This window comes from Vipera ursinii (genome assembly GCF_947247035.1).
Source record: "Vipera ursinii genome assembly, chromosome: 1".
Lineage (NCBI taxonomy): Eukaryota > Metazoa > Chordata > Lepidosauria > Squamata > Viperidae > Vipera > Vipera ursinii.
Genome location: NC_139512.1, coordinates 131314590 through 131340594, shown reverse-complemented (window position 1 = coordinate 131340594; position 26005 = coordinate 131314590). Strand labels below are relative to the sequence as shown.

General features: G+C 41.5%; 1 protein-coding gene across 1 annotated transcript in view; it reads right to left on the bottom strand.

Moving 5' to 3' along the window:
• LOC310648728 (protein mono-ADP-ribosyltransferase PARP14-like) overlaps positions 1-25650 on the bottom strand; it is a 44553-nt gene extending 18903 nt beyond the window's left edge. Inside the window, exons 1-11 of the mRNA XM_083376747.1 lie at positions 25339-25650; positions 23808-23950; positions 23671-23704; positions 21417-21674; positions 17975-18211; positions 14743-17000; positions 10849-11082; positions 9765-9986; positions 8686-8761; positions 6193-6342; positions 5892-5954 (exon numbers count right to left, since the gene is read on the bottom strand). Coding sequence (XP_083232873.1) covers positions 5892-5954; positions 6193-6342; positions 8686-8761; positions 9765-9986; positions 10849-11082; positions 14743-17000; positions 17975-18211; positions 21417-21674; positions 23671-23704; positions 23808-23950; positions 25339-25528 — 3865 coding nt within the window. The 5' untranslated portion in view covers positions 25529-25650. The remainder of the gene's footprint in view (positions 1-5891; positions 5955-6192; positions 6343-8685; positions 8762-9764; positions 9987-10848; positions 11083-14742; positions 17001-17974; positions 18212-21416; positions 21675-23670; positions 23705-23807; positions 23951-25338) is intronic.
• Between the last annotated feature and the right edge of the window lie 355 nt (positions 25651-26005).

Sequence of the window (26005 nt, the reverse complement as noted above, 5' to 3'; positions counted from 1 at the left end):
ACCCTCAGAAGCTGGAGATGGTGCTATCAGGATACTTATTCTGACACCAAAATCTTCTCTTCCTTGTCATCTAATTCCAAGGAACCACATGATCCTTTTAAACTTTACCTATGTCCAATATTTTGATCACCAGACTTTGGTGACCAGATAACCTCCAAATGTGGTGCACCTCAGGCTAACTAAGGAGAAGTGACAGGTGTAACAACATTGCTTAAATCTGCATCTCTCTCATCAGTTAGATCAGACATGTCAAACTCAAGGCCCATGGGCCAGATCCGGACCATGATGTGTTTAGATCTGGCCTGCAAGCAGACTAGTAGGAGGAGGTGATTGAGTATGTAGAGAGGGGGTGAGCTGAAGCGGGGGCAGCACCAAAGTGGCCTGGGGGAAGAGTCAGCTAAAGCTGCAGTGTTGCTGGGGCTCTGCTGAGGCCCTGGGACCAGTGTGCATGGCTCCAGCTGATTGGGGCTTCCAGCGACCTCGGGGGTGGCCAGCAGCCACATACAGTCTTCAGCAGAAGTGTCAATTGGAGCTGCAGGGCTGTTGGGGCTTGGCAGACCCCAAAATCAGCCCACGCAGCTCCAGCTGATGAGCACTGCATAAAAAAGCCAGCTGGGCAGTGAGTGAATGCATGAGGGAGGGGCTTTGGGGGGGAAGGAGGAGTGAGGGGGGAGAGGTCATTGGAAGGAAAGGAGAAATGCCAGTGGGTCAAGCCTGAGGGAGAGAAGGGGATAGGATAGGAGAGGCTTCTGTGGGTTAAGCCTGAGGGAGAGAAGGGGATAAGATAGGAGAGGCTTCTATGGGGCAAGCCTGAGGGAGAGAAGGGGATAAGATATGAGAGGCTTCTGTGGGACAAGCCTGAGGGAGAGTTGTTATTGTTGTTAGCTGCGAGGTCGTGTCCGACCCATCACGACCCTATGGACAATGTTCCTCCAGGCCTTCCTGTCCTCTACCATCTTCTGAAGTCCATTTAAGCTCACGCCTACTGCTTCAGTGACTCCATCCAGCCACCTCATTCTCTGTCGTCCCCTTCTTCTATTGCCCTCAATCTTTCCCAGCATTAGGCTCTTCTCCAGTGAGTCCTTCCTTCTCATTAGGTGGCCAAAGTATTTGAGTTTTAGCTTCAGGATCTGGCCTTCTAAAGAGCAGTCAGGGTTGATCTCCTCTAGGACTGACCGGTTTGATCGCCTTGCAGTCCAAGGGACTCGCAGGAGTCTTCTCCAGCACCATAGTTCAAAGGCCTCAATTCTTTGGCGCTCAGCCTTTCTTATGGTCCAACTTTCACTGCCATACATTGCAACTGGGAAGACCATAGCCTTGACTATACGCACTTTTGTTGACAGGGTGATGTCTCTGCTTTTTAGTGTGCTGTCTAGATTTGCCATGGCTTTCCTCCCCAGGAGCGTCTTTTAATTTCTTGGCTACAGTCCCCATCTGCAGTGATCTTGGAGCCCAGGAAAATAAAATCTGTCACTACCTCCATTTCTTCCCCATCTATTTGCCAGGAATTGAGAGGGCCGGATGCCATGATCTTGGTTTTCTTAATGTTAAGTGTCAACCCAACTTTTGCACTCTCCTTCTTCACCCGCAACAAGAGGCTCTTTAGTTCTTCTTCACTTTCTGCCATTAGAGTGGTATCATCTGCATATCTTAGGTTGTTGATATTTCTTCCGGCAATCTTAATTCCAACTTTTGATTCATCTAGCCCTGCCTTTCTCATGATGTGCTCTGCATATACCATAGATTCCGGCGTATAAGACTACTTTTTAACCCATTAAAATCTTCTCAAAAGTCAGGGGTCGTCTTATACGCCTAGTGCTGAAAATTTAGGGACAGGGCTGGCTGGAAAACCTGGAGCGGATCTTCCATTTAGTCTGCGCAGGGAAAGCGGGACCAATTGGAGTAGAAGCTGCAGTCTGTGATTTTTTACAGGCTGGGGTCTGGGCTTCTTTCCTTCTAAAGTTGAATAGCAGCTGTAGGCAGGTGGGGAATGCAAGAGCAATTTGAAAGGCAGGTGGGGAATGCATAGCAGAGCAGCAGCTTAGCTCTAAGGACACATTTGACTCAGGAACTGGGCGGGCTGGCTGGAAAACCTGGAGCGGATCTCCCATTTGGTCTTTTTTTTTTTAAATCCCATTTATATCCCACCCTTCTCCGAAGACTCAGGGCGGCTTACAATTTAAAGCACAAATCAATGTGCTTAGCAATAACCTTCATTCTATGTATATGCCTGCCTATTAGAGCTTTCACCACCCCACCCCCCACAAGCAGCATTATTGCAAAGTCAGCTTATTGCTCCCAACAATCTGAGCCCTCATTTTACCTACCTCGGAAGGATGGAAGGCTGACTCAACCTTGAGCCTGGTGGGATGAGAACCTGCACTAATTGCAGGCAGCTGGTGTTACATAAGGCTCTGCGCAGGGAAAGCTTTAGAGTGAATTAGGAAAAGTGAAGAAGTGAATTAGGAAAATAGGAAACGGTTGCTGGAATTGGGTATGTGTAGTTTAACGAAGAGAAGGGTGAGGGGTGACACGATAGCAGTGATCCAATATCTCAGGGGCTGCCACAAAGAAGAGGGAGCCAAGCTATTCTCCAAAGCACCTGAAAGCAGGACAAGAAGCAATGGATGGAAACTAGTCAAGGAGAGAAGCAACCTAGAACTAAGGAGAAATTTCCTGACAGTTAGAACAATTAACCAGTGGAACAACCTGCCTCCAGAAGTGGTGAATGCTCCAACACTGGAAGTTTTTAAGAAGAGACTGGACAGCCATTTGGCTGAAATGGTATAGGGTTTCCTGCCTTAGCAGGGGGTTGGACTAGATGACCTCCAAGGTCCCTTCCAACTACTACTACTACTTCTTCTTCTTCTTCTTCTTCTTCTTCTTATTATTATTATTATTATTATTATTATTATTATTATTATTATTATTATTTTAAGTTTAATCCACTTGCACTGTTTTATGTTTACATGTTTGATGACAAACAGCCTTATGTTTATAAGTGACAGTTTTCCTACTAAGTACCTGCATGTCATAAGCATTTGAATTAAAATTACCATATTAAAATCAAATCTGATGTTTTTAAATTTTTATTTGGTGTGCGTTGGAAGAGGGGTAGTCTTATACGGCGAGTATAGCCGAAACCCTATAATTTAACAGGAAATGTAGGGGGCCGTCTTATACGCCCAGTCGTCTTATACGCCGGAAAATACGGTAAGTTAAATAGGCAGGGCGACAGTATACAGCCTTGCTGGACACCTTTCCCAATTTTGAACCAATCACACAATCAAAGGTTTTAGCATAGTCAATGAAGCAGAAGTAGATGTTTTTCTGGAACTCCCTAGCTTTCTCCATGATCCAGCGTATGTTGGCAATTTGATCTCTACTTCCTCTTCGAAATCCTGCCTGTACCTCTGGTAGTTCTCGATCAACATACTGCTGAAGTCTAGCTTGTAGGATTTTAAGCATGACTTTACTAGCATGAGAAATGAGTGCAATGGTGTGATAGTTTGAACATTCTTTGGCACTGCCTTTCTTTGGAATTGGAATGTAAACTGATCTTTTCCAATCCTGTGGCCACTGTTGAGTTTTCCAAATTTGCTGGCAAATTGAGTGTAGCACTTTTACTGCATTGTCTTTTGAGATTTTGAAGAGCTCAGCTGGAATACTGTCACCTCCACTAGCTTTGTTGTTGCTCAGCTTTTCTAAGGCTCACTTCACTTCACATTCTAGGATATCTGGCTCGAGATCAGTGACCACCTCATTGTGATTATCAGGGACGTTAAGCTCATTCTTGTATAGTTCTTCTGTGTAATTTTGCCACCTCTTCTTAATCTCTTCTGCCTCTGTTAGGTCCCTGCCGTTTTGGTCCTTTATCATGCCCATTTTTGCATGAAACGTTCCCTTCATCTCTCCAATTTTCTTGAAAAGATCTCTGGTCCTCCCTATTCTATTGTTTTCTACTATTTCTTTGCACTGTTCATTTAAGAAGGCATTCTTATCTCTTCTAGCTATTCTCTGGAATTCTGCATTCAATTGGGCGTATCTTTCTTCTTCTCCCTTGCCTTTCGCTTCCCTCCTTTCCTCAGCTATTTGCAAAGCTTCCTCAGACAGCCATTTTGCTTTCTTGCATTTCTTTTTCTTTGGGATGGTTTTGGTTGCTACCTGTTGTACAATGTCGCGAACCTCTGTCCATAGTTCTTCAGGCACTCTGTCTATCAGTTCTAATTCCTTAAATCTATTTGTCACCTCTACTGTATATTCAAAAGGGATATGATTTAATTCATACCTGAGTGGCCTAGTGCTTTCCCCTACTTTCTTCAGTTTAAGTCTAAATTTGCAAGGAGAAGCTCATGGTCTGAGCCACAGTCAGCTCCTGGTCTTGTTTTTACTGACTGTATAGAGCTTCTCCATCTTTGGCTGCAGAACACATAGTCAATTTGATTTCTGTGTTGACCGTCTGGTGATGTCCATATATAGAGCTGTCTCTTGGGTTGTTGGAAGAGTGTTTGCTATGACCACCGTATTCTCTTGACAAAATTCTATCAGCCTGTGCCCTGCTTCATTTTGCACTCCAAGGCTAAACTTGCCTGTTATTCCAGTTATCTTTTGGCTTCCTACTTTAGCATTCCATTCCCCCATGATGATAAGGACATCATTTTTTGGTGTTAGTTCTATAAGGTGCTGTAGGGCTTCATAGAACTGGTCAATTTCATCCTCTTCAGCACTGGTGGTTGGGGCATAGACTTGGACTACTGTGATAATGAATGGTTTGCCTTGGATTCGAACTGAGATCATTCTGTCATTTTGAGGATTGTATCCCAGTATTGCTTTTCCTATTCTTTTATTGACTATGAAGGCTACTCCATTTCTTCTGAGGGATTCTTGCCCGCAGTAGTATACCTGGTGGTCATCAGAAATAAATTCACCCATTCCTGTCCATTTTAGTTCGCTGATACCTAAGATGTCGATGTTCAGTCTTGTCACCTCTTGTTTGACCACATCCAGCTTGCCTTGATTCATGGATCTTACATTCCAGGTTCCTATGGAGAAAAAATCTTTACAGCATCGGACTTTCCTTTCACCACCAGACACATCCACAGCTGAGCGTCCTTTCGGCTTTGGCCCAGTCGCTTCATTCTTTCTGGCGCTACTAGTACTAGCCCTCTGCTCTTCCCCAGTAGCATATTGGACACCTTCTGACCTGAGGGGCTCATCTTCCAGCATCATATTGTTTTGCCTTTTGGTACTGTCCATCTGGTTTTCATGGCAAAGATACTGGAGTGGGTTGCCATTTCCTTCTCCAATGGATCACGTTTTGTCAGAACTCTCTGCTATGATCTTTCCGTCTTGGGTGGCCCTGCAAGGCATAGCTCATAGCTTCATGTTGGGATTACAATTCCCAATACTCTAAAACGAACTAAATGGGGAAAAAAAGGTTTCCAAATTTAGTTTTTAACTAAACCCCACCTGCTGCAACCCATATACTACTGAAAAATAAATGTGTAGATTTGTGTCTGGCTTCTTAATTGGATCCAGATAAAATTTATCTCTTTTTCATCAGCACGTTTCCTCCTGCTGATTCATAGATCTTTTTTTCAACAATAACTAACTTGCAGAATAGCACTGACAAATGTATTCAGAACTATTATTAAACAATCTAGGAAATACCAAGCAAACTATATTTGGCAATTGAATTCTGCCAAATCCTCTATTACCTAACCCAGGGATAGGCAACCTTGGCTCTTTTATGACTCGTGGACTTCAACTCCCAGAATTCCTGAACCAGCCATGCTGGCTCAGGAATTCTGGGAGTTGAAGTCCACGAGTCAAAAAAGAGCCAAGGTTCCTATCCCTGACCTAACCCAATGGGACTTCTTGTTGCACCTTACCAAGTCTTGCACATTCTGCTTCAATTTCAGGTCCTGCACCTTCCAAAATTGCTTTGGAGACACCTGTAAAGATATGAAAAAGGAGACAGGAATATGTATGAAAGTAAACAGCGAACATCTCTGGTTACAAAAAAAATAGTTTAAATTCCTCTTGTTATTTCAATGAATCTTCATTTTTCACTCTCATTCATTCATACACATGCAAACAGACTTTTGCATATCCAGACAGCTTTTTGTCTCACCAAGAATGAGCACTCAGCTTATTAGGATGTTCAGAAGATGTTCATTTGAAATTGAATACCTAATTTGGATGTGAAGTTTTCATTGGTCACATTCACAATGACATCTGTGTTTTCCATTATAATATCTCCTATCATTGACTGGAAGGTAACGGATCCAATCTGCATTTCATTACTCCCTAAAGCTGAAGTAGAAAGGGATCCAAAGAAACCTGTGATTGAAAAAAGAAGCACTATGATTGAGTTATAGCACTGATGAATAGAATAGAATAGAATAGAATAGAATAGAATAGAATAGAATAGAATAGAATAGAATAGAATAGAATAGAATAGAATAGAATAGAATAGAATAATAGAATAGGAATTCTTTATTGACCAAATGTAGTTGGACACACAAGGAATTTGTCTCTGGTGCATAAGCTCTCAGTGTACACACAAGTAATATTGATAAATCAGGATCATAACAATGTAAAAATACATTCATCATAAATCATAAAATACAACACTTCATTATAAATCATAAGATGCAACACTTATTGATAGTCATAGGATACTAGCTAAGCAACAACACAAATCATACTAGGATACTAAATAAAACCATATAAATTGTAAGATACAAACAACAAAATTACAATCATAAGAAAATAAGGATAGGTAATAGGAAAGATGAGAATAATAACAATACAGCTTTACTAAATAATTTGACAGTGTTGTAGGAATTAGTTGTTTAGCATAGTGACGGCATGGGGGAAAATGTCCTTGTGTCTAGTTGTTTTGGCATGCAATGCCCTATACTGTCATCTTGAGGGAAGAATTTAAAATAGTTTATGTCCAGGATGTGAGGGGTCTGTAGATATTTTCACAGCCCTCTTTCTTTCTCGTGCAGTATACAGGTCCTCAATGGAAGGCAGGCTGGTAGCAGTTGTTTTTTTCCCCTGCAGTTCTAACTATTTGTTAAAGTCTGTGTCTGTCTTGTTTGGTTGCAGTTCCAAAACAGAGAGTTATAGAGATGCAATTGACAGATTCAATAATTCCTTTATAGAACTGTATCAGCAGTCTGTGGGCAGTCTGAGCTTTCTGAGTTGACACAGGAAGAAAATTCTTTGTTGTGCTTTTTTAATGACATTTTTAATGTTAGGTGTCCATTTTAAATCTTGAGATATTATAGAACCTAGAAACTTAAAGGTCTCTACTGTTAATACTGCGTTGTCTAGTATTGTAAGAGATAGTAAAATAATAGGATTTTCCTAAAATCTATTATCATTTCTACAGTTTTAAGTGTGTTCAGTTCAAGATTATTCTGGCCACACCACAAAGCCAGTTGTTCAACCTCCCATCTGTATGCAGATTCATTGTTGTCTTGAACGAGACCAATCACTGTTGCGTCATCTGCAAACTCCAGTACTTTAAAAGAGGGATCTTTTGAGATGCAGTCATTGGTAAATAGAGAGAAGTGAAGAGAGCACACAGCCCTGCCCCTCCCCCTCCCCCCGTGCTAATTGTACAGATATCTGATGTAATTTTGGCTAGCTTCACTTGCTACTTCCTATCTATTATAAAGCTTATGATCCACTTACAGGTGTAGTCAGGCTCAGCTAGCTGATTTAGTTTAGTGAGAAGAATATCTGGAACTCTGTATTGAATGCCAAGCTGAAGCCTACAAAAAGGACCGTTGCATAGGTCTTTGGAGATTCAAGATGTTGTAGGATGTAGTACAGAGCCATATTAACAGCATTATCTGCCGATCTATTTGCTTGGTAGGCAAATTGCAAGGCGACTAACAGCGGATCTGTGATGGTTTTCAGGTGGGCCAGCACTAACCTTTCAAAGGTTTTTGTAACTATGGATATCAGAGCAACTGGTCTGTAGTCATTCAGTTCTTTGATGGAGGGTTTTGTTGGCACTGAGATGATAGTAGAGCATTTGAAGCAAGAAGGAACTTAGCATATCTCTAGTGATTTACTAGGGACGCGGTGGCTCAGTGGGTTAGGATGCTGAGCTTATCGATCAGAAGGTCGGCAGTTTGGCAGGTCGAATCCCGAGTGCCGTGTAACAGAGTGAACGCCTGTTACTCGTCCCAGCTTCTGCCAACCTAGCAGTTCGAAAGCATGTAAAAATGCTACCAAAGCCAAACAAATCATGCTATGGCTTTGCATATGAGTTCATGGCCATTCTGAAAGAAAGTATAAATCAGAAGATCCCCAGCCTTTCCTGCTTTGCAGACTGGCTGGGGGGGGGGGAGTGAGAGGGAATGACTATGTGTGAGGGATGGGCACGCGAGCGTGCTCACCTGCCACTTCCACGGCCCGGTTCCAAATGGGCCAAGGTCCAGTAGTGGGCCATGGGCCAGAGGTTGAGGACCCCTGGTATAAAACATCTTCTGAAAATGTAGTCCCTCCATTCTTCTAATAGCTATAACTGGTAGTATGTAAAGGAAGGCCTGTCCACATATAACTCATTTTACATCCCAGTCGGACCTAATATAGTTCTGGAACTCATAATAAGAAAAAGGTGGAGAAAGAAGAAAAGTCTGCCCAACTGAGCCCACCCATTACCTGCCATTTCTTCACTGCTCGGTGGCGCAGCCTGGAGGACACCATCAATCCCAGATCGAAAAACTTCTGTAAATGCCTAGGGGGGAAAGTTATCCACCTGTTTCCAAAACTTTGCAAAAAAGCAACAATAACACCATGGAACCATTCTTACAAAAACTGAATAATGGCACTGGGGGTAACGGACTCACAAATTTGGGGGTCATGAGGGAGAGTGTCATTGGATGCCCCTTGATACAATGAGTGTTTCTACTAAAAATAGGTGCATCCAACATCTTCAGTAAAATATAACAGCTTCTTGAACAGGGGGAAGCCAGCAAGCTGTTAACTCTGTATTTTTACTAAAATTTACTAAAATTGCTTCACCCACCCTACCACTACCCTGCCAAAAACATGGAACTGTGGGTAACTGTTTAATTTGACTGCCCTGAAAGATAGGACAGTCATCTGTTATCTTTGAGCAGGAGAGATGATTGAATGAAAAAATAAAAATACAGTTAAATAGGATAGTAGTCAAATCTGCACAATTCCATAGAATGTTTAAACATGGTTAATGGGATACGCCACATTTGGCTGGATTTGAACATGCCATGTCACAAACCCTAACAAAACAAAAGTTTGGTAAGAGAGCCAGTTTGGTGTAATGGCTAGAAACCAGGAAACCATGAATTCAAGTTCCATTTTAGCCATGAAAAACTAACCTGGTTATTTTGGGCCAGTTACTCTCTCAACCCAACCAACCTTACAGGGTTGTTGCTGTAGGGAAAACAGAATGAGGAAGGTTTATTGGGTATTTACCGCCGTATTTCTAAAAATAGTAAAGGTGGATAATAGTAAAGGTGAGTGAATGAATGAATGAATTTAGCCAAAATCAAGCAAATCACATTGTAAGTTTGAAAGATATGTGGACCACCTTTGACTGTATCTGGGAAAGTAGATGCCCATCTAACAATCCAGCTTGGCTGCTGCCGTAATTATTTTGTAATTATTAGCTGGACATTTACAATTATTTTTGCGAGGTAAAGTTTGAGGTTTCTTAAAAACAAATGGCAATTTCTTATTTGGAAGAAAAGTAACATTACCTTTATATTGTCTTCATCTTTTGGATGTAGGAGCACATGAACTTTCCGAAGGGATTTGAAATTCTTCTTTCTACCAAACGTAAGTATTTCCTTAAACATACAGTTAGCCACCTCAGAATTTGGAAAATTAAAACCTCCAGTACCAATGGCTGGGAATGAGATAGACTTTAATGATAACATTTCAGTCCTCTCCAGACATTTCCTCATGATGTTTTGAAGTTTCTGTAAAATATAAAACAATATTTCACAATCGTGCTTTAAAAGGCCCAATATTAAGACAAATCTTAATTTAGGAGCCAGAATAGACAAGAGGTGTGCACAGATCAACCTCATTCACACATAAAGATAGGGATATGAAAAACATGGAACACTACATTCAACTTCAACTCAGCATAATCAATTGCATCAAAATCATGGCTCTGGTTTTGAAGAATGGCTTACAAAGTAACACCTCCTTTTTTAAAGTAAGAAGACATAATGTATGTATTCTGGTATCAGCCCATCAGCAGATAAGCCAACCCTCAAAATTTTTAACCAAAGCACAATGGAAAATATGCTACCCATGGATAAGCTGTTCCAATTTATCATGGTATTTTAGTTAAAAATTCGAGGGTCAGCTTATACACAGATGGGCTTATTCACAAGTATATATGGGTAAATTTAAAAACTATGATCGTATATCCTTGTAGATAAACCATCTGCAGATAAGCTGAACTCATTCTAGCACCCAAAATTCTTAGCTTATTTTCCAAGTATATTAAGTATTCGGGAATAAGATGGACAATTTAGCATGCATGCTTTTTAACTTTAGTACAAACTGACACACAGACGTTAAAAACAAAACCAATAACAGAGCTATTGAGAATGCCCAGGAAAGTACTGGCAAAGCTCAAGAAACTGACTTGAATATGCACAAGGAGCATAAAAGGAAGTATCGGCTTCCACTATTCTTTAACCTGAATTGTTAATGTCATGCAGAGACATAAGATTATAAACAAGGGTCATCAGCAATCCTTCTTGTTGACTCGTGAACATTACATTCCAAGACAATGACAGCAAACAAGGAAGCAAAATGAACCAGTACCTTGATTGCAGTCCCTTTTCCTCTATCCCACTGTGGAACTATAACATGGAACAAAACACAGGCAAGGTTATGCCCGTCGGTTTGAATTACACAGTTGCCTAGGGCTCCTTGATCTTGGACCACTTGATCAAACTCATCTTGAAGCTCAACTCCAGCCTTCTGCAGCACAGCTTTTGAAAGTGGGCCTACGCCAAGCTTTAGATCCTCACCAATAGTGCTTACGATAACATCCGTCTGGAATCAAAGCCACGTTAAAATTACTTCCAAGAAGATTTTATGTATTACAAGATTAACTGACTAGGAGCTAAGTATGTGTATCACAGAGTATTCTTTGACCCACGATGCTGTTATTAAGGTAACACAGGGAGAAAACAGTCCTTAAACAAATGAGACATCTTTGATCCACTGGAGACTCCAGCAGGGAATGGGAACGGTATGGGAAAAGGGGTGCTAATGTTTTGCAACTCCATCACCAATGACTCATATCATAATGAATTAGTTCCCAATTTGGCATGGATTATCAATTCAAGAGTTGGACGAATGGAGGAGAAATCATTAGTGCTTCCTCCCATTATCAAGTTCTAGGCATGCCTTTTCCATTAACAACGAAAGATGCTTTTTCATGAGGCAACTGGACTTTTTTGTTTTTCGAAGACAGAAGAGTCAACATTTTAGACAAAGAGGACTGCTGGTTTGAAAGAGGGGTTGAAGAGGCCATCTACATCAAAACTGAACAGCCTTCTCTCAACAGAAGGGGAGGGATCTGACATCATCTACAGTCAGGTCCAGAAATATTGGGACATCGACACAATTCTAACATCTTTGGCTCTATACACCACCACAATGGATTTGGAATGAAACAAACACATTGTGCTTTAACTGCAGACTGTCAGCTTTAATTTGAGGGCATTTACATCCAACTCGGGTGAACGGTGTAGGAATTACAACAGTTGGCATATGTGCCTCCCACTTGGTAAGGGACCAATAGTAATGGGACAGAATAATAATCATAAATCAAACTTTCCCTTTTTAATACTTGGTTGCAAATCCTTTGCAGACAATCACAGCCTGAAGTCTGGAACGCATAGACATCACCAGACGCTGGGTTTCATCCCTGGTGATGCTCTGCCAGGCCTCTACTGCAACTATCTTCAGTTCCTGCTTGTTCTTGGGGCATTTTCCCTTCAGTTTTGTCTTCAGCAAGTGAAATGCATGCTCAATGGGATTCAGGTCAGGTGATTGACTTGGCCATTGCATAACATTCCACTTCTGTCCCTTCATAAACTCTTTGGTTGCTTTTGCAGTATGCTTTGGGTCATTGTCCATCTGCACTGTGAAGCGCCGTCCAATGAGTTCTGCAGCATTTGGCTGAATGTGAGCAGATAATATTGCCCGAAACACATCAGACTTCATCCTGCTGCTTTTGTCAGCAGTCACATCATCAATAAATACAAGAGAATCAGTTCCATTGGCATGCTTCACTGATGAGGTGGTATGCTTAGGATCATGAGCAGTTCCTTTCCTTCTCCATACTCTTCTCTTCCCATCACTCTGGTACACGTTGATCTTGGTCTCATCTGTCCATAGGATGTTGTTCCAGAACTGTGACGGTTTTTTTAGATGTCGTTTGGCAAACTCTAATCTGGCCTTCCTGTTTTTGAGGCTCACCAATGGTTTACATCTTGTGGTGAACCCTCTGTATTCACTCTGGTGAAGTCTTCTCTTGATTTTTGACTTTGACACACATACACCTACCTCCTGGAGAGTGTTCTTGATCTGGCCAACTGTTGTGAAGGGTGTTTTCTTCACCAGGGAAAGAATTCTTCGGTCATCCACCACAGTTGTTTTCCATGTTCTCCCGGGTCTTTTGGTGTTGCTGAGCTCACCGGTGCGTTCCTTCTTTTTGAGAATGTTCCAAACAGTTGTTTTGGCCACACCTAATGTTCTTGCTATCTCTCTGATGGGTTTGTTTTGTTTCTTCAGCCTAATGATGGCTTGCTTCACTGATAGTGACAGCTCTTTGGATCTCATCTTGAGAGTTGACAGCAACAGATTCTAAATGCAAATAGCACACTTGAAATGAACTCTGGGCGTTTTATCTGCACATTGTAATTGGGGTAATGACGGAATATCACACACCTGACCATGGAACAGCTGAGAAGCCAATTGTCCCATTACTATTGGTCCCTTAGCAAGTGGGAGGCACAAATGCAAACTGTTGTAATTCCTACACCGTTCACCCGAGTTGGATGTAAATACCCTCAAATTAAAGCTGACAGTCTGCAGTTAAAGCACATTGTGTTTGTTTCATTCCAAATCCATTGTGGTGGTGTATAGAGCCAAAGATGTTAGAATTGTGTCGATGTCCCAATATTTCTGGACCTGACTGTATCTTCAGTCTACAACACAGTCCTTTCAACAGTTCCAAGAAGGCTCAACACCCATTTGCACCACTCAGGTGACCCTGACGACACAGATAAACCGTCAGGTGACATCAATGACTCTGTAAAAGAATGCAAATGACCAGCTGTCTGCCAGGAGTATAAATCCTTCTATTCTGAATCAAAAGCCGTTGTACTGTAATTAATCTCTTATTAAGACTTCTATGGTCTATATAAGCAGATGCCATTACCATTAACAGCTCTCTTTCTCCAGATAGTAGAACTCGTGGAAACACTCAGATAGTAGAACTCGTGGAAACACTTTTATCATATAGAAATACCTTTATTGCTTGTAGAGTAGGATACAACAGGTGGGGTGCGTTAAGATGATATCTGAAGCATTTCCAAGGTCAGAAAATGGTAATAATTCCCAGCGTCTGCACGTAAGTCTACAGCACATGTCTGCTGTATCACCTTTGCTGGTTAATGAAGGATATCAGGCACAGAGCCAAGAAGAAGAAAGCTAGCTCAGAAAAGGGGGAAATACATCACAAAGAGGGAGGGGTTAGCTGGCCCATTAGCATAATGTATAATTTCCCAAAACAGCCACGTGGTGGCAGCACACCTTCCATTCCCACCATCCAGTCAGAGCTGAAAAAGCTTCTTGGATGAGAAGGGAAATATCTTCACGAAAAAACGAAAAAATCCAGTTGCCTCATGAAAAAGCATCTTTGGAACAACGAAGACCTGGATGACTGAGGATCTTTATAGACAATCATGGTGAAAATGCATTTACTTTTCCGCTTTGACTGCCTTTTTGCTAAACAGTAAGATATCATACATTAATATCTTATTATTTTTACTTTTTCCTCCCATAAAAATTCCTTAATCAAAAAGGGATAGAATCTACTAATTGCAATAATCAGAAAACACTCTAGAATTACAAAGAAAGATGATGACCCATTCAGATTCAACATTATACTGAAATAAGATTAACACTGACTAATAATAGGGCTCGAATGACATTCTACAAATTATAACTCCTATTCTTGCTGCTTAGCATCTCAACAAATATTGTAGAGAATCTGTAATAGGAATAGCAGTTCCTGTTACAAGAATAGCAGAATTTCCATTAACAGAACCCATAAAATAGAGCATGGAATTTCAGTCCATATCCTTTGCCCGGATGTGAAAATTAGAATTTTCCACTACTCATGCAGCACATCCCAGGTTCAGAGTCATCTCTCCAAAGGCAAAGTTTTTAAAGTTGTCAAAACGAAAAGACTATTCCAGTCTTCTCCAAGATGTGCATCTAATTCTTATCTAACACAACGAATCCATCTGGGCATTGGAGAAGACAATATTCAGATGCCAATTTTGTTTAACACTTCTCCTTCAATGTATCAAAATTTCAGCATTTTAGAAGCATAATACAAATGGTTCTAAATGAATAAAAATATGTTTTAGCTGCATTGAAGATAATTTAAGTTCCACTGCTAATATAAATGCTTACCGTAGCATCTTCGATGCCTTTTTCTTCTAGGATAAGTTTCAGACCATCATCAGAAGTCACTACAAGATCGTCTTTACTCTCTGCAAGTTGACTGTTTGATGGAGAAGACAATGATGTGGGCTGGGGTGGTCCACTTTTAAACACTTCGCGTAAAGCATCAGAAAAAGCCTGAACTGTTTGGGGGGTCATATCTACCAGGCAAATATCTTTCAGGCTGCCGTTCTCAGAAAATTCTTCTAAGGTTTCCTTGATGGCTGTTAAAATGGAATGAGTGCACTCTTTTATTGGGAATCCAAAAATCCCAGAGCTTATGGCAGGGATGGCTATGGAGCGATGACTGAATTTTTCTGCCAGTTTTAAGCTTTCCCTTACAGCTTTCTTTAATAGTTTTATACAGTTTTCTTTGTCGGCACTGGTCCATCTTGGCCCAACAGCATGAATCACCTGTTTACACGGCAAGTTCCAAGCTCCTGTGATTACTGCACAGCCAGGCTTCAGATCTCCATGTTTCTGTATGAGACAATCACATTCATCTTGCAACTGTGGACCAGCCGCTTTTAGCAAAGCATTGGCAAGGCCACCAATGTGCTTCAGTGTTTCATTTGATGCGTTGACCACCACATCAGCTTGATAACGGGTCAGATCTCCCATACAGACCCGTATCACCACACCATTTTTTAAGTTTACCTTGGTTTGAAGGTGTTCTACATTTTCCGCAGAACTTCCATTTTTCTCATCATCTCTTTGCAATCTGATCAAACAGTTGAATTCTGTTTTCACTTGGTTAACATAGTAACGTTCTTGGTTTCTAAAAAGGTCTTTCACTCCAGGTTTATCAAACACTACATTCACAGAGTGCAGTGAACACAGCATTTGTTGTACCATCACTGCTGCCTCTGTCACTTCTACTTTGGGTCCACTCAAGACAATGTTCTTCTGTTTTGGCCTGAGTCCAAAATTAATACTCAGGCCTTTCTTGTTCAAATCACACCAAACCTTCTGTTTTTCCTCCTCTATAAACTGCACCATAGCCACTGACTTGACAGGAATTACTGTTTGCATGTGGATGTTTCTTTCAACAAAATCTGAAAGTTGCTGGTAGACATCAGCTACAACTTTTGTATAACCAGCCACAATAATTTTAGCATCTCCTTCCAAATCAATCCTGTCCTCAATAATTATTACACTTTCCTCAACAGAATTATTTAGCTTCTGAAGATGCTTAATTAATTCTTTCCATTGTTTTCTGTGAATGAGTTCCTGGTCCTTCAATATAACGCATTCATGATTCAAGCATTTCTTTATTTGTTCCTCTGCTTTTAAGAGGCCTTCAGGAGAATATCCTACCAAAGCTATAGAATCATGTGTAAGTTCAAAGGCAGCATTAATTTTATTTGCCGTAAACAGGCTCCATGACAACTTAACAGGGTCTGCACTTTGTAGGAACTGAAAAATAGAAGGATGAATATTGACATTTTTGTCCACTATTCTGCACATCTTCTCTAGTAAGTCACTTTTCATTTTGAAAACCTCTGTAGGTATCCCATTCAGTTGCAACTGCTTTGCTGAAGCATCATAACTCCATTTCAGCCCAGTGTGTTCTTCATTGATATTCTCTTCTAGCAAGATATGCTGCAAAACTTTATACTTTACTGGGGAAATTGACAACGTTTGCTGTAATGTTTGCCTGGCTATTTCAAGATCCTTGGTCAAATGTTCTATATATTCCCTCAACTCTTTCTCCACACAACCCACAGTGAATGCAAAACCAGCTACAGTAACCCAATTTTTGGAGTCGTCCGGCACAGCCAGTACATTTTTTAACAAATTGCTTTCAACGGTCTCCCATGCTTCTGGAATGATTTTGCATTTAACTGTCCCGAACTTTGACAAGATGCATGCAAACTCCTCAGAAACTTTATCTTTCCAAGACCTAACCAATTCTTTTGTGGACTTTCCTTGCTTAGCTAAGATAGCTGAGGGAGACAATACGAGTTCTGGTTGCTCACAGGTTCTCTGGGGCCATATTACTTCACAGAAACAATTGGCCATTTCTTTCTCTATTTCTTGGATTAATTTATAGTTTCCTTGTAGAAATTGCCATATATAAGGATCTAAAGGGACACTGATTGATTCTGGCATCTTGATTTGTGGCTTCTCCTTTCCATACAAAACTGTATTCAATGAACTGTAGAATGGATAAACCAGGACTGTCTGGCCATTTAATGAGTGCTGCTTTTTCAATGCTGTCAGGGCAGCTATAAACAAACAAACAAAAAAATAGAATATACTGAGAATTTGAATCAGAGGTTGCAATAGAAATAGATACAATTTAGATACCATGCAGTTAACAGAACTTACAAAACAATAATTTTTGAATTTCCTGGAATACAGCTTCTGAAAATCAGTTGATTCCTCACCAATATTTTTTTAAAAATCCAGTATTATTCATTTGATCAATTTGATCAATACCATATTTGTCATAATAAACTACATCTTTCTACCAATATTTGTAAGTCTTAAATATTTCTACATACATTTTCTCTTTAAGCACAATCTAGTTGTCCTAGTTTTTAGCCATTTGTGCATAGCTTGCAATCATTCATTCCATTAATTAAGTCACAAATATATTTCAGTCACAACATACATGTTTGCTTTATTCTCTGATCAAAACTGAACCATTTATTACTATTAATTAAATGTATGATGGCTGCCTACTCTGGGCAATTCACAAAAGTCAAATACAGAATTAAAAAAGTTAAAACATAAAAGAAAACTGGACAGTCCAGACTACCAATTAACCATCACAATAAAATATGGACCTTCTACTAACCTAGTTCTGTGAATATTTATGCTTATTTCCATCATGTATCAAACTCACTTTACTTTCATCACATAATATTCCTATATCTTTTAGCAAACAATTTTCAACTCCATCTCTGCAATAAATGTTCCATAATTCAAGCACATTTCTTTATGCTGCAAACCACATCCAGGGAGTAAAGCAATATAGGCACATAGTCTGTCTCACAAGCTCCAATCTTTGTCCTGTGATGTAATAATCAGTTTTGGGCTGCTGCTGCTGTGTCTTCTTACTAATTCTGCCCTTTGAAATTCTATTGATAAGCACACATCAAGCCCAATGCTGTTATGTGCCCAAACTTCCCACATCAGTTTTTGATTTGTAGCCAAGCAGTATCAAACTCCTTTTGTGTAAAAATAGAACAATTACCTTGGGAGTCACCAAATTTAACCAGAGCTGAATCTTCTGTAGGTAACATCTGAATATCGGACACCTGCCCTCCTCCATGTTTTGGACTTTCAAAGTAAAGGGTTAGGAATTCGCTGGATGTTGCAGCTGGAATATTCTCAACTTTGACTATATTAGTCAATTCGAGGGATCTGGCTGTAAGTCTGTACTGCTGGAATCTGTGGTTTTTGGAACATTGCTTAAGAAAATTTGTAGCTGCTAGAAATAGAAATCAGAAGTTCTTAAATATCTGCTTCCCATTTCTGTGCACACATGTGAAAACAGTTTAAAGATTCAATTATAGGTAGCTCTCAACTAACAAACACAATTGAGCCCAAAATTTCTGTTGCTAAGTGAGACAGTTGTGAAGTGAATTTTGCCCTGTTACAATTTTTCTCGCCACAATTGTTAAAGGAATCACTGCAGTCGTTAGTAACACGGTTAAGTGAATCAGGCTTCCCCATTGATAGTGCTTGTCAGAAGATTACAAAAAGTGATCCCTTGAGCTTGGGACACTGCAACCCTGGCCAATTCCCCCCAAAACGTAAGCAAATATTGGGTTACTATTTGGATAGGATACTTCCAGGGAATACCTTGGGTTGATAGTTTGAGAATGGAAAAACATCCTGTAAAGAAGTAAAAGCAAACTACTTCCATGCAGTTGTCAAGAATAGTGCACGGAGGTATGCATGTAGTCACCAGTTTGCAAGTGGCTGCCATTCTCCCAACATTGACAATATCTGGTAAGACATGTCACTTTCACCCAGGAATTTTGTAGATTAAAAGCAATCTGCATGTTTAGAGCAGGACCTTTTGTAGGGAACTGAATGCATTTTTGAGAAAAAGGGTGGGGAGATTAATTGAATAAATTAGCAGATGGTATAGTAGTTCTCAGCCTACAACTGTTTGTAAGTCATGACCAACCCAATTTTACAATTCTTTTTGTTATGGTCGTCAAGTGATTGCTGCAATTGTTAAGCAAATGCTGCAGTCATTAAGCAAACCCACTGTTCACTATGAAGCATTTTTGCAGAAAATCAAAAGTAAAAGGTTTTCAGCAAAAATGTCATAGATCACGATCACGTAACCATGGGATACTGCAACGGAGGCCAGTTGCCCAAAATACAATCATGTGACAGGGGGTCCTTAGCTGGCAGAATTTTGACCCCAGGTCATAGACCAAGGACCTCCTGTACAGAGGAACTGGAAAACAGTAGTGATGAATAAGGTAAAGGTAAAGGCTCCCCCGCACATGCGTGCTAGTCGTTTCCAACTCTAGGGGCCGGCGCTCATCTCCGTTTCAAAGCCTAAGAGCCAGCGCTTATCCGAGGACGTCTCTGTGGTCATGTGGCCAGCATGACTAGACACCAAAGGCGCACGGAACGCTGTTACCTTCCCACCGGAGCGGTCCCTATTTTTCTACTTGCATTTTTACGTGCTTTCGAACTGCTAGGTTGGCAGAAGCTGGGACAAGTAACAGGCGCTCACTCTGTTACGCGGCACTCGGGATTCGACCCGCCAAACTGCCGACCTTCTGATCGACAAGCTCAGCGTCCTAACCCACTGAGCCACCGCGTCCCTTATAGTGATGAATAGTATCTCCCTAATTATGCACGTCTTTTAAAAGAAGGAGGAAGAGCATCTGGCCTTAATACTTCTCCTTTAGAATTAGAATGGGGAATCGGCTAGTAGGTAGTTTTCTGGCATCAAAAGGTAGTTCCTATTTTCTTATCTACCTATGAGAAACACATCTACTAAGTAGAGGGCCAAATGGTCTCATGGCAGCAAGTCACCTTTAACACTTTCCTTTAGCCATCGCTCACATGGCTTAGCAATGTAAAAAGAACCCAGAACATAGCTCCCCCGCCCCGTGTGAAGGATAGTAAAGCGTTATGCAGGGTTACTGACTGCTGCTTACATGAACGAAAGAAGAAAACCTTTTGAAGTGACATTTTGAAATTAGGAAGTGTAGATTAAGCAGCATTTCAGAATCTTCAGGTATGGGAGCAGAAGAGCTCGCATTTCACCAAGTTTCTAGAAACAATTGAGACATGAACAAATGCCTAGGTAATATGGAAATATTCTTCAGCTTCAAGGCCTGCAAAAGATGTTCTGGACTCTTAATTTTCATTTAATACTTGCTAGGGAAAAAATAAGTTAGCAGTGGTGGGAGTTAAAAGACAAAAAAGTTAAGGGACACAGATCTGAGAAAAAATTATTAAGGGCTACGGTGCTCCTGTTAAGCAGGAGCACTAAGTCTGGTCCAGCACAGACAAAGAGGCAGAGTCCAACTCTCTCTGAGTCACATGTTTATTCAGATCTAGACAAAGGTGGGTCCTCCCATAAAGCTGGAAAGACCCTGAACAACTTCTTGAGCATGCTTTTAGAGTAGAATAGAATAGAGCTGGAAGGGACCTTGGAGGTCTTCTAATCCATCTCAAGCAGGAGAACCTATATCATCTCAAACAGGTGATTGTCTAGTCTTAAAAATTTCCAGTGATGCAGTGCCCATGATTTCTGGAGGCAAGCTGTTCCACTGGTTGATTGTCTTCACTGTCAGGAAGTTTCTCCTTAATTCCAGGTTGCTTCTCTCTTTGATCAGTTTCCAAACATTGTTTCTCGTCCTTCCCTTTGGTGCTCTGCTGAACATGACCCGCTCATTCTTGTGGCAGTCCCTCAGATACTAGAATACTGCCATCATGTCTGTCCTATTTCTTCTTTTTAGACTAGCCAAACCCAAGTCCTGTAGCCATTCTTTGTATGTTTTAGTCTTCAGGCCTCCGATTATCTTGGTTGCTCTTCTCTGAATTTTTTTCCAAACTCTCAACATCTTTTTTGTAATATGGTGACCAAAATTGGGTGGTTTGACTAGGGTTTTACAAGGCGGAACTAATACTTTGTGTGATCTTGATTCTATGTCTCTGTTTATACAACCCAGGGGCTTGACAATTAGCTTTTTTGGTTGCTGCTGCACACTGCTGGCTCATAATCATTGTCCACTAGGACTCCGAGGTCCCTCTCCCAGTAACTGTTTTTAAGCCAGGTCTCACCCAATTTATACTTTTTACTTTTATACTTGTATCCATAAGCAGGAAACACAGCTGATTAACAGAAAGAAAGTAGCAAAATACCCATGCCCATTTTTAGCAAGTTTTGTTTAAGACCTTTTGTGATTTCCCTATCCTCCTTCCCCACACTCAGGATACATGTCCTTTATTTCAGCCATTTCAATATAGGAATCAGAATCCTGATCAACAACTCTCATAGATTTGTGGGGTTCAAGTTCTTGTGAGCCCCCAAATGACTATAGGTGACAGGGACTAAAGTTCAACGTATCAGAAACACACTCAACTAGGAAAGGGTATCGTACACCGTAAGATTCTCCAAATATCAAACATCTGAGCAATGAGCTTAGAGAACTTACCAGTGCTTTGCTGAAAGGTTACTACTGCAGCCTTCTTCTCATTTATCTCTTCAATATGGAAGGCACTATCTCCCAGAAGAGCATTGATGTTATCCACCAGTAGCGTCAATGTGTCCAGGTGGATATTTTCGTCAACATTTTCAAGGACTACTTGTGAAGATCTTTGAGAATAGTCAAGAATATCCTTCTCAGAATGCGGAGCTTCCGCAGCTGGCCCACTTCTTAGGGTAGTGTTCTTTGTTTGGCAGTCTTCTACTTCTAATTTTAAAAAAAGAGGAATAAATAAAAAGATTCAGCTGCACAGGGTTGGCTTATATTTTAAAATTACTTAAAATATACCAGGGAGCCAGTTTGGAATAGTGGCTAAGTGGCTGGCCCAGAAACCAGCAAAGACTGTGATTTCCAGCTCTCCCTTAGGCATGAAAGCTGACTCAGTGATTTTGGGCCAATCCCTTTTTCTCAGCCCAGCCCACCACAGAGGACTGCTGTTCTGGGGGGGGGAAATAGGGGGCAAAAGAATTAGGTATGTTTGCTGTCCTGAATTATATCTAAAAAGGCAGCATAAAAAATTAGTATCACACTACTTTAAAATTATATTCCCTTTACTGAAGTTACATTTTTTATCTTTATTTAAAAATGCCAGGGTATTCTTTTTCAAACATATTTATATTTATATTTACATTTATTAAATTTTTATACCGCCCTTCTCCCGAAGGACTCAGGGCAGTGTACAGGGCAAAAAATATCAAAATATACATACAAAAGTTAAAAAAGATTAAATAATTATGCCCAATATAATACAATAATTAAAACAATGTTAAAACCAAATCCAAACCCCAAACCCATCAGACCAGGCCGGATTGTTCAAATAGACAGGTTTTTATATCGCGCCGGAAGGAGAGAAGCTCGGGGGCCGTCCGGAGCTCAACCGGCAAGCGGTTCCATAGGTCTGGCGCGCCCACAGAGAACGCCCTCCCCCTGGGGGCCACCAATCGACATTCTCTGATCGGAGGCACCCTGAGGAGGCCCACTCTGGGAGCGCACTGGACGGAGGGAGGTTGACGCCGGCAGTAGGTGCTGCCGTAGGTAATCCGGACCCAAGCCATGTAGGGCTTTATAGGTCATTACCAGCACCTTGAATCTCACCCGGAGGGCAACTGGCAGCCAATGCAGCTTGCGGAGCAGAGGTGTAACATGGGAGTATCGGGAGACCCCCAACACTATTCGCGCGGCTGCATTCTGCACCAGCTGAAGCCTCCGAGTGGTCCTCAAGGGCAGCCCCATGTAGAGAGCGTTGCAGTAGTCCAAACGAGAGGTCACAAGCGCATGAGTGACTGTGCGCAAGGCATCCCGGTCTAGATAGGGCCGCAACTGGCGCACCAGGCGAAGGCCCCCCTAGTCACAGCTCCTATATGGTCTTCTAAGGAGAGCTGTGAATCTAGGAGGACCCCCAAGTCGTGAGCCCGATCTACGGGGGGTAATAACTCACCCCCCATAGTAAGAGATGGAATAATCTGCATTTCCCGAGATGCCAGCACGCACAGCCACTCAGTCTTGTCAGGGTTGAGCTGAAGCCTGTTTCTCCCCATCCAGACCCTGACCGCCTCCAGGCAACGGGACATCCCAGCTTAATTATAGTTCTCCTGGTTTCTCTTTAAAATAATTCAGTATTAACACAGGAGATCTTAACTCAGTTCTAACCATGCTTACTGGCAACTAAAAAGCTATATCTACAGCAATCCACAGTGATTCTTCAAAGTAAATGCTGAATTTGTTGAATCTCTTGTAAAGCAACTCAAGCCAGTGTGGCTGCACACACATTTTGAAGTAGAAAAATTCTATAGGTTGCCTATGCATTGTTTGGGAAAGGGCCTTCCTTTTCTCTTACATCTTTCACCATCGCTGGGAAATTATATATGCTACTATTCTGAATGGATCGTTTTTCTCTGTAGTCACTTTATGCATACTGCATACTAGTAGTATGAATCTTGAACCCTGTCACACTTTTCTTGCCTTCTTCTTTATGCCAACAAGCTCCAAACAACAAAACTCAGAAGAATTAGAACCTCTGAGTTGCTGTTTTCTATACTTTTCAAAGTCTAGAACATTGTAAAACCTCTGCCCTGGTAGATTATCTGCTCCTTATACAAACATTTAAAAACCAAGAACCTGTTTCATCAACAGCTGCTTCCATCTCCAAAATTTCCCTTAGTGCCAAAGTAAAATTGTCTCAATGTTTAAAACTTTGATTTACCCTTCTCTTTTGCTTGGCCTTCTTCTTTCAGAGCCTAGAAATAAAAAGAGGAGGGGAACATTAGCATGAGAACGTTACTGCCTGGAACTTCAGTTGATCTCTCTTCAAAGGTATGAAATCTATGAGGTTAATATTACCTCCCCAGGAATTATTTCCTTCTTAGCTGCATTATCTTTATCCGAGTCTGTTGCTTCATACAGGGAGACCTCCAGCTTTAGGGTTCCTCTTCCTGTCACATCAAGCTCATGATGGATCGTCTGGGAGAGAACTCTTTGCCTCACTGTGTCACAAAAATACATTACATGAATCATTATGTGGCAGGAGAAGGGTGAGCCGAAGAGGAATTTCTGGGAGATGCCTGGGGGAGGAGTCAGTGAGGAGGCAGCAGAGTGGAGGCTCTGCTGAGGCCCAGAATGTGGGGGATAAACCTGAGAGAGAGAGGATGATAGGGAGGAATGAGAGAGGCTTCTATGGGGGAAGCCTGCAGTTTCGGTGAGGGGGGAGGAGAGAGAGAACTGACCAGCCACCTGAATACTTTCCCTGCACATGACCTGTCTGATTACTGACCACCACCTCATCACGTGTTTCAGCCAAGGAGAGATGGCTAAGTGAGGTAACCACACAAAGAGGGCCAGGAGAACCTGGACTCCAGCAGCCCTTTCGGTGGTAGCGCTACAATTAGAATATTTATACTTACAAAAACAGAGAGGCAGCAAATGCAACCTTTGTGTTATCATGCTTAATATTGGCTAGTTCAGAAATCCCTTCTCTCCCTAGCTTTCGAACATCAATAAAAATAAAGGTGCATTTTTAATCTAAGGCTAGCATTTTGTTTAATAAATATTAGGCTTGATGAGGATGCTACTTCCAGATCTGGACTTTAAAAAAACAACAACTGTTCAATGCCAAAGGGTAATAATGTTTAGATATCATGATCAGCATTCCAAAATTTGGGGATCTGAACCTTTGTGCCATCATGCTTAATATTGGTTAGTTCAGCAATCTTTCATCTCCCTAGCATTCCTACATCAGTACAATTAAGAGGTGCATTTTTACTCTGAGGCTAGAATTTCTTCAAATAATTTTACAAATTTTAAATGACCAGTTAAATCAGGGGTCTTCAAACTCGGCCCTTTTATGACTCATGGACTTCAACTCCCAGAATTCCTCAGCCAGTGTGCCTGACTGAGGAATTCTGGGAGTTGAAGTCCATGGTCATAAAAGGGCGAGTTTGAAGACCCATGAGTTAAATATTAGGCTTGAGGAGGATGGTACTTCCAGATACGGACTTTAAAAAGACCAGTTCAATGCCAAAGGGTAATAATCTTTAGATCTCGTGATCAGCATTCCAAAATTTGGGGTTCTGAGTTTTCAAACAGCTTTGGAGAGACTGGAGGAGTAAAAGAGTGGAAAGACCCGTGAGGAGGGCAAACATGCGACTTTTTTTTTCACTAAAAGCTTAATTTTCGTTACAATTTTTGCAGCAATCCGATATGAGGAAGAACGCAGCAAAACCGACACTGCGATCCTGAAAACCAGAATTCCAGCCTCCCCTTCTTACTCACGTCGTACTTAAAACCGTCGCTCCTACAGCAAACGAGAAAAAAGGGGGGAGTGAAAATTCCCAAGCAACCCCACCACCAAGAGAGAATAAGACGCTTCCTTTACCTTCCTCCTGGGCAAAGCAAACCAAGATCTGCCCCCCTCGCTTCTGGATCTCGCATTCTCCACCTCCCGATCTTTTCCGGCTTTGGAAGTAGCGGAGGATTTTATTTCTCAAAATTTTGGGGGGATCGCGGCTCCCCCAGGCTCCCTGCACCAGCACAGGAAAGGGGCACGTCCTCGCTCCCTCCGCCATCTTCTGGGCTAGCGGAATAACTTTTGGAATCAGGCTGACCGTGTAGCACTTTCTCTTTCGTTTCCCACTAAAAGCGATTCCCAGAGTTTCTTTATTTATCACGTGGTCTTCGTGAAACGGAAGTGACAAGGCGGCAACTCGTGTTTCTTTCGAGCGCTGGCTTCGCCCGTTTTCTCCTTCTTTTCTTCCAAAACAGGTTTTGCAAGTCTGTGAGAATTTCCCTGCCTTTGACATTGGGGAGGTTTGAAAAAAGCCTTTTAAAAAAAAATTAGTAGGCGCATTGTTGTTGTTAGCTGCCAAGTCGTGACCGACCCATCGCGACCCCGTGGACAACGTTCCTCCAGGCCAGGGGTCCTCAAACTTGGCCCTTTTATGACTTGTGGACTTCAACTCCCAGAATTCCTCCCAGAATTCCTCACGCTGGCTGAGGCATTCTGGGAGTTGAAGTCCACAAGTCATAAAAGAGCCAAGTTTGAA